Source organism: Octopus bimaculoides, chromosome 14, assembly GCF_046866305.1.
Source record: "Octopus bimaculoides isolate indiv1 chromosome 14, ASM4686630v1, whole genome shotgun sequence".
In the NCBI taxonomy this organism is placed as follows: domain Eukaryota; kingdom Metazoa; phylum Mollusca; class Cephalopoda; order Octopoda; family Octopodidae; genus Octopus; species Octopus bimaculoides.
This window is the reverse complement of record NC_142941.1, coordinates 39,125,225-39,133,210: the sequence shown is the minus strand read 5'-3', so window position 1 is coordinate 39,133,210 and position 7,986 is coordinate 39,125,225. Positions and strand designations below refer to the sequence as shown.

Sequence of the window (7,986 nt, the reverse complement as noted above, 5' to 3'; positions counted from 1 at the left end):
GGAAATTGAGAAGTAACAAATATTTATTGACAAGTACAATCATTATGGTTGGAGGAATATTATATACACAATATTTTAAGCAATTGCTAATTTTGTAATCTGTACTTGACTGCTGTTATACATATTGAATTATTTCCTCTGCTTGTTATCATTCATATCTTCAGTTTACTAGGCTAACTAAATTACCTAATATATGATTCTTGCTTACTATTGTAAGCTTCTTTGAAAATTATAAACTCAAAAGTCATAGTAGCCTGAGGTGGTTATTTATATAGATATCTTGGAGACAGAGCAAATAAAATATACTAAAAGTTGTTTCAATATTTTGACTGATGTTTTGAGCTCAACGTTCTAACAAACAATTTTTAGACTTATGAAAATTTAGAATTTAGAGTCCAGAAAGATTAGAAATTAACATCCCAACTGAAGGTTCCTTAAAATCATTTAAATTTTCGAATTATATTTCTACTTTTGAATATCCAGAACGTCATGATGATCCATTGGATTTATATTTATAGGTTTTTATTCCCCGAGAAGAAAGTATGTCTCCAGGTTACAGAGAACTGAACAATCCTGACCAATTCAGTGAGATGTCAACATTATCATCTCACACTGATAGTGGTCATGGCTGGAGTGTCGGTAGTGCTGGACACTATGAGGAATTGCCAGGTAAGTTAGAAATACCATACATTTCTCTTCATGTAAGAAACTTTTAAATTAAATATTATATTTCCTAATGAGAGTGTAATACATATATTTAATTTAGTGTGTTCATTCCTTTTACGTTCATTTTTCTTCTGTTAGCATGAATCATAGAGGCTCTTTCTGTTGCTCAACCATGCATTGCTTTTCAAGAAAGGAAGCTTTCATTTCACCAGTTTCCAAATGTACAGGACTATGATTTAATTTCAAATTAATGATTATTGTACATTTGCAAGACTTTAAAATATATAGGTCTAGATATTGAATATATAAAAAGTTCTATTAAAATTTATTCACATATATTTTCCTTCCAAAATTCATTCTCATGACTGATCCATAATGAAGAATGAGAATGTTAATGAAAGAAGCATCTGAATTTAATTAAATTCTTCATTATCAATAAATTATCAAGTCGTTCATTAGAAATTCAAAGTATCAAGCAAACCTACACAGATGTAGGATAATTATATGCATGAAAGAATATATATATAAAGAAATGTTGATTGCAAAGTATATTTATATACAAACTCAATGTTCTTTAGATCTGTGTCGTTATAAAAGTGACCATACATGGAATAGGAGAAATCAACTGCAAGACACGCTCAACAGATCAAGGGGAGATAATAAATATGGATATCACCGTCAACCTAACATCGGTAACACTTCCTTCTCAAATGACCAAATACCTTTGTCTATAACTGGGACTGCATCTAACACAACTGAACAACATTCTACAGTACCAGTGAAAAGTCAGTTTACTTCAGACTGTAAACCATCTCTGCCAGCTGTACCCAAAATAACAACACTACCAAAGGTACCTTCATCACCCCAGGTACCTCCTCCTCCTCTATCTGCAACAAACGTCTAATAGCATAATTTCAAGAACATAACAAAGCATTATTTTCTCAAAACAGGCAATACATTTTCAGTAGGGAATACATAACTAGAAAATATCAATAATATAACAATATTTCATCTTATAGTAGAACATGCATCAATAATGTTTTATTCATTAGTTTCTGTTAGTTTTCAGTTTCTGTTTTTAGATTTTAATTTGCAGTAAGTCAACCCAATTATTTGGTTTGTATTTAATCTCACTTTTTATGTTGATAAAATAAGGTTAATCTTAAAGCAACTTTAGCACAGTGCATAATAATTTGTAACAAAATACGGCAAACATCTTATTCAACATTCTAACTTTTCCGCAAATCCATTTCTAAAATAGTAAATCTCAAGAACCTTATATTTATATTCTTTAATGCTATCGACTTACACTTTCCAAGGCTCCTAGATAAGATTTACAGAATATTTTACTGCAGTAGTTTGTACAAGTTATATCTATTAGTAGTTGCCTTCTACTTGTGTATTTTATGAAATTCTTCAATATTACTATTAATTCTGAGGAAATCTATTGAATCCAAAATGAAGTATGCAATATTAATTTAACAAATGCAAAAGTTTGGTTATGCGATTCTTAAATATCCTTCTTTCTGCTCATTATCTCATTCTGCTTTTATTCAGTGTTCTACTGTAAACATGTCTACTGAACATAAATAAGTTTATTGATAACCATAGTTTCGTATTTTCTAAAAAATACTTTTCTTAGTGATTCCACTGGTGTTTTTTTGTATTAATATATTTCCATATTTCTATATCTAATACTAATTAATTTTATCTTGGTTCCATCATAGCTTTCTGAAAGTTATGTGCAATTTGTAACATAAAGTTACTAAAGTTAGGTTCCTTATACTTTTACACATTTATATTAGCATTATTTTGAAACAATATTTTCCATACTGAATTTATTGCCTGTCCACTTCATTCTAATCATTAGACATTTCTTCCTTATTCATTTATGATGTACTAACACACATACACACGTATATGTATGTGGGTGTGGGTTAAGTAAACCAGTCTCTGAGTCAGCCCATCATTAACTGCAAAAGTTGGAGGCTGTATTTCCGTTTCCTTGCATTAGAATAAAAGACAGCTTGTCATTGGCTACAACACACATTACATACTACACAGCCAACTTCATAGAACTACATAACACTATCACATACCAAACTGCTCAGAACTTCTGCTACTAAAATAACTTTGTTACCAAAACCCTGAAACAGCACAGAAACAACTATATAAATAACTGATACCTGTTGGTAAGTACTTATTAAAACTTATTCTGTTGTGTAATCTTTTATTTGTTTCTCAAATGGTTTATTTAATCACAAGTTCAGTCTATTGTTACATACAGGATGTAATAATAGAATAAGTTTACTTATTGTTAGAATTTCTTACAGATATTTGTACCTTGTCAGGATTTTCATTCATCAAATCTGGAATATAAATAGTATTTCTCAAAGACCATCTAGAATGGTAAATTTTAGGAAAGATATAATTACACTAGATTTTTAAATATGTAATTTTACTATTCCAGTGAATCACTAAATTACTGAATGTTTAACTGTGATTAGATTGGCTAATGTTTAATGGGAAAATGACGCTAAATTTTAGTAATTAGAAGGTAGATGTGATGAAAGAAAGTATTTATTTCAGCTAAGACTGTTAGGCAGCTAATATTTTTTAAATATTTTTTTTTTTTTTAGGTCAGGATCAAAGGGCAACAACTCATTTAGTTGGTGTTTTGTTAGTATTTATCTTTTTCTTCTTTTTCATCAAATAGCGAATTACAGAATGTGATTCAGTAGTAACTGTGAATCTAAGAAACGAACCGTATCAATGAAACAGAAACCCATTTTAAAAGTCTGCAACTTAATAACTTTAGGAATAGAACGGTTAGAGAGCACTAATATTGTAAGAGAGTGAATTCGTTATAAGTATTAAGGGAGAGCCCCAGCATGGCTCCTGTTCAATGAGTAAAACCAGTAAAAGTGAAAAAGACTCAGGTGGTGGTGTTTAAATGAATGGTATTTTTGATCTCCATCATCCCATAAATAGTTTTTATATGTATTAGAAAAACAAGTTAAAATGAGTTCAGTCCATTTTAATAATGGACTGCTAGAAGGAAATGCTAAAATATTTTTTAATTTTCTATCTTAGAATAAGTTTATGAATAGTGCCTAAATGTAAAGGATGCAACTTCATCATCATCATCATCGTTTGATGTCCGCTTTCCATGCTAGCATGGATTGGACTATTTGACTGTGGACTGGTGAACTGGATGGCCGCAACAGTTCATTGTTATTAATGCATAAATAAGTTTTTATGTTTCATATGTTCACAGGTGATAACAGAAGAAATTATTCAAGAAGTCACTATTTCATAGGTTTCAACAACATCATACATATATTTCCTTGTAACAGAATTGTAGACTGTAACCATGTTATACATACTTCTCTTGTTGTTAATGGCTGAGAGTTGTTGGTGTGTGGATCATACCTACCATGTGAAAGAGAACAATGATATACACAGCTTTATTGGAGATATTGCCACTGATACACACTTATTGGATACTGTACCATCTCTGGATGATAGCAGCAAACTGATGTTTAATGTACTTCAGGGAAGTACTGATGAAACAGTTCTGTTATTTAATGTTACACAGGGAGGACACTTGTACACAGCTGCCATATTGGATGCAGAAATTCTGTGTCAATATAATGTGGAATGTTTCAGAATATTAGAAATAGCTGTTCAACATGGCTATTCTGTTATTAAGATATTAAAACTGAAACTTATAATAGAAGATGTTAATGATAATTATCCCAAGTTTCCAAAATTGGACTTCCATTTAAAATTTGATGAAAATGATCTAATAGGAACCAAGTATATAATTCCAAATGCCATTGATAATGATGTCAGTATTAAGAATTCCAGAATCACTTATGGGATCGAAAATTTAAACACGCCTTTTAAATTGTTTGTTTCTAAACAATTGGATGGATCTGATTTATTGCAACTAAATCTAGAAAATGTCTTAGATCGTGAGACAAAAAGCATTTATGAAATTCAGTTGATTGCCAGAGATAAAGAATCACCACAGAAAAAAGGTGTGCTTCAAATAAAGATATTAGTTAAAGATATAAATGACAATAAACCTTTGTTCTCTGAAAATATTTATAATGTCACTGTAAATGACACACACCAGTTAAACAAACCTATTGCAAAGCTGTCAGCTACAGATTTAGATGAAGGAGAAAATGGATTAATATCTTATTTTTTCAATGCCATCACATCAAAATATGCCACACAGTTTTTCAGATTAGATGAAGTAACTGGATATTTGTTTCTGAAGAAAGACTTTCAATTTGGAAGGATATATAAATTGTTTGTTGAAGCCAGAGATAATGGTAACCCACCAATGTCATCAACTGCCATTGTTTTGGTAAATGGTGTCACTCATTTAAATAATCCACCAAACATTGACTTCAAATTTGTCATAAAGTCAACTGGAAAAACAGCTGTTCTCTCAGAAGGAACCCAAATTCATAGCTTCTTTGCTTATGTCAATGTTATTGACAATGACAGTGGAGTAAATGGACAAGTGAAGTGCTATTTACAAAATAGATACCTTCAGCTAATCTCAGAGTCTGAAAAGAAATACAAAGTTGTTGTAAAGAGTGAAATAGATAGAGAAAGAGAAAAGAGCTTTAATTTCACCATTAAATGTCAAGATAATGGTTTACCTCCATTGACAGTAGAGAAACAGTTTTCTGTGCTTGTTACTGACATAAATGATGTACAACCTCAGTTTAGTCAGGACATATTTAAGTTTCTCACCTATGAAAATGAACACAAAGACTTCCCTGTTGGATATGTCAATGCTACAGACCCAGATATTGGAGATGGAGGACAATTAACCTATTCTTTGTTATCTAATGGAAAAGATATTCTACCATTTCAGATATCTGATGTGGGATTTATTTCTACAATTGAGTCGCTAGACAGAGAAGAAAAGAACATGTATGAGTTTAAGGTTTTAGTAAAAGATAAAGGAACACCATCACTGGAGAACACAGCAAATGTTGTTGTTGAGGTTATGGATTTAAATGATAATGCTCCCCATTTCAGTTTCCCTAATGTTAACCCTTTCAGTCTTAATGTCCACTACCATCCCAACTCTGACCATGATATCACAATTGTTAGGGCCTCTGACAGAGACAGTCAACACAATGCCTTCCTCACATATGAAATACTCAGAGGTAATGAGAAACACTTATTTCAAATGAACCATCACTCTGGTGTCTTATCTTTCTCTCGCTCACTTTACCAAAATGATGCTGGATTCTATGAACTGGAAATAGGCGTGAAAGACAGTGGTAATCCAGTTCTGTCATCAACAACAACTTTGTCTTTGACTCTAACAGTTAGTAACAACACAAAGATGTTTAAGACACCTTCAAAGACAACAACAGAATCAAGTAATGGTCTCCAATTGAATGTGATGATTGTTATTGTTGTAGCAGCTGTGATAGTATCGATTGTTATAGTGATCTCTATATCAATCTGTATAGTTCATAGACTGAAGCAGACAGACAACAACTATGATAGTAGTGTTGATATGTACCACAAGGTTACACCTGCAATAAACATCCATTCAAAATATATATTTGATCCTACCTGTGTTCCTCCTGGAGTTCATTACACAATGTCGAGGAAACTGAAGCCATCTCAACAATCAAAGTTTGACAGGGAAGATATTCACTGCAGAACCATGCCATGTGATAAGTGGAATGATTTTACTTTAAGCAGACCTCAACAGGTAAATTGCTTATATTTATTTGGAATATCATGGAAAAAATTGTTGTTGTATGTTTCATTTGCTTTATATATATTTCAGGGCAATCATTTTGGTACCATGTAAACACACCCATGCAGGTGTCATGTAAAATTGCCCATAGAGGTTCCACATGAAAGTGCCCATGTTGGGGCCATGTAAAAGCACTCACTACATTAAGTGGTTAGTATTAGGAAGGGCATTCAATCATAGAAACTATGGGAATATAGCAAGATGGAGTATGGACAGCTCTCAAGCTAGTTAATTCCTGTAATAATGTCCATCCCATGTCAGCATGGAGAACTGATGTTAAAAGATGATGACCACTCTCACTCTTTACATTTAAATCGTCCTCCTTATTGTTCATCTGTCTTTTCCAAACTTATTTTCGCATTCTTTTCAATTTGGGTATTCCTAGAGAAACATCATGTGAATGCTGCAAAGGAAATTGAGAAGTAACAAATATTTATTGACAAGTACAATCATTATGGTTGGAGGAATATTATATACACAATATTTTAAGCAATTGCTAATTTTGTAATCTGTACTTGACTGCTGTTATACATATTGAATTATTTCCTCTGCTTGTTATCATTCATATCTTCAGTTTACTAGGCTAACTAAATTACCTAATATATGATTCTTGCTTACTATTGTAAGCTTCTTTGAAAATTATAAACTCAAAAGTCATAGTAGCCTGAGGTGGTTATTTATATAGATATCCTGGAGACAGAGCAAATAAAATATACTAAAAGTTGTTTCAATATTTTGACTGATGTTTTGAGCTCAACGTTCTAATAAACGATTTTTAGACTTATGAAAATTTAGAATTTAGAGTCCAGAAAGATTAGAAATTAACATCCCAACTGAAGGTTCCTTAAAATCATTTAAATTTTTGAATTATATTTCTACTTTTGAATATCCAGAACGTCATGATGATCCATTGGATTTATATTTATAGGTTTTTATTCCCCGAGAAGAAAGTATGTCTCCAGGTTACAGAGAACTGAACAATCCTGACCAATTCAGTGAGATGTCAACATTATCATCTCACACTGATAGTGGTCATGGCTGGAGTGTCGGTAGTGCTGGACACTATGAGGAATTGCCAGGTAAGTTAGAAATACCATACATTTCTCTTCATGTAAGAAACTTTTAAATTAAATATTATATTTCCTAATGAGAGTGTAATACATATATTTAATTTAGTGTGTTCATTCCTTTTACGTTCATTTTTCGTATGTTAGCATGAATCATAGAGGCTCTTTCTGTTGCTCAACCATGCATTGCTTTTCAAGAAAGGAAGCTTTCATTTTACCAGTTTCCAAATGTACAGGGCTATGATTTAATTTCAAATTAATGATTATTGTACATTTGCAAGACTTTAAAATATATAGGTCTAGATATTGAATATATAAAAAGTTCTATTAAAATTTATTCACATATATTTTCCTTCCAAAATTCATTCTCATGACTGATCCATAATGAAGAATGAGAATGTTAATGAAAGAAGCATCTGAATTTAATTAAATTCTTCATTATCAATAAAT

General features: G+C 31.5%; 1 protein-coding gene across 1 annotated transcript in view; it reads left to right on the top strand.

Annotated features, from left to right (window-relative positions):
- The first annotated feature begins 3,309 nt into the window (after positions 1–3,309).
- LOC106867098 (protocadherin Fat 4) overlaps positions 3,310–7,986 on the top strand; it is a 42,022-nt gene continuing 37,345 nt past the window's right edge. Inside the window, exons 1-2 of the mRNA XM_089362092.1 lie at positions 3,310–6,421; positions 7,398–7,548. Coding sequence (XP_089218218.1) covers positions 4,040–6,421; positions 7,398–7,548 — 2,533 coding nt within the window. The 5' untranslated portion in view covers positions 3,310–4,039. The remainder of the gene's footprint in view (positions 6,422–7,397; positions 7,549–7,986) is intronic.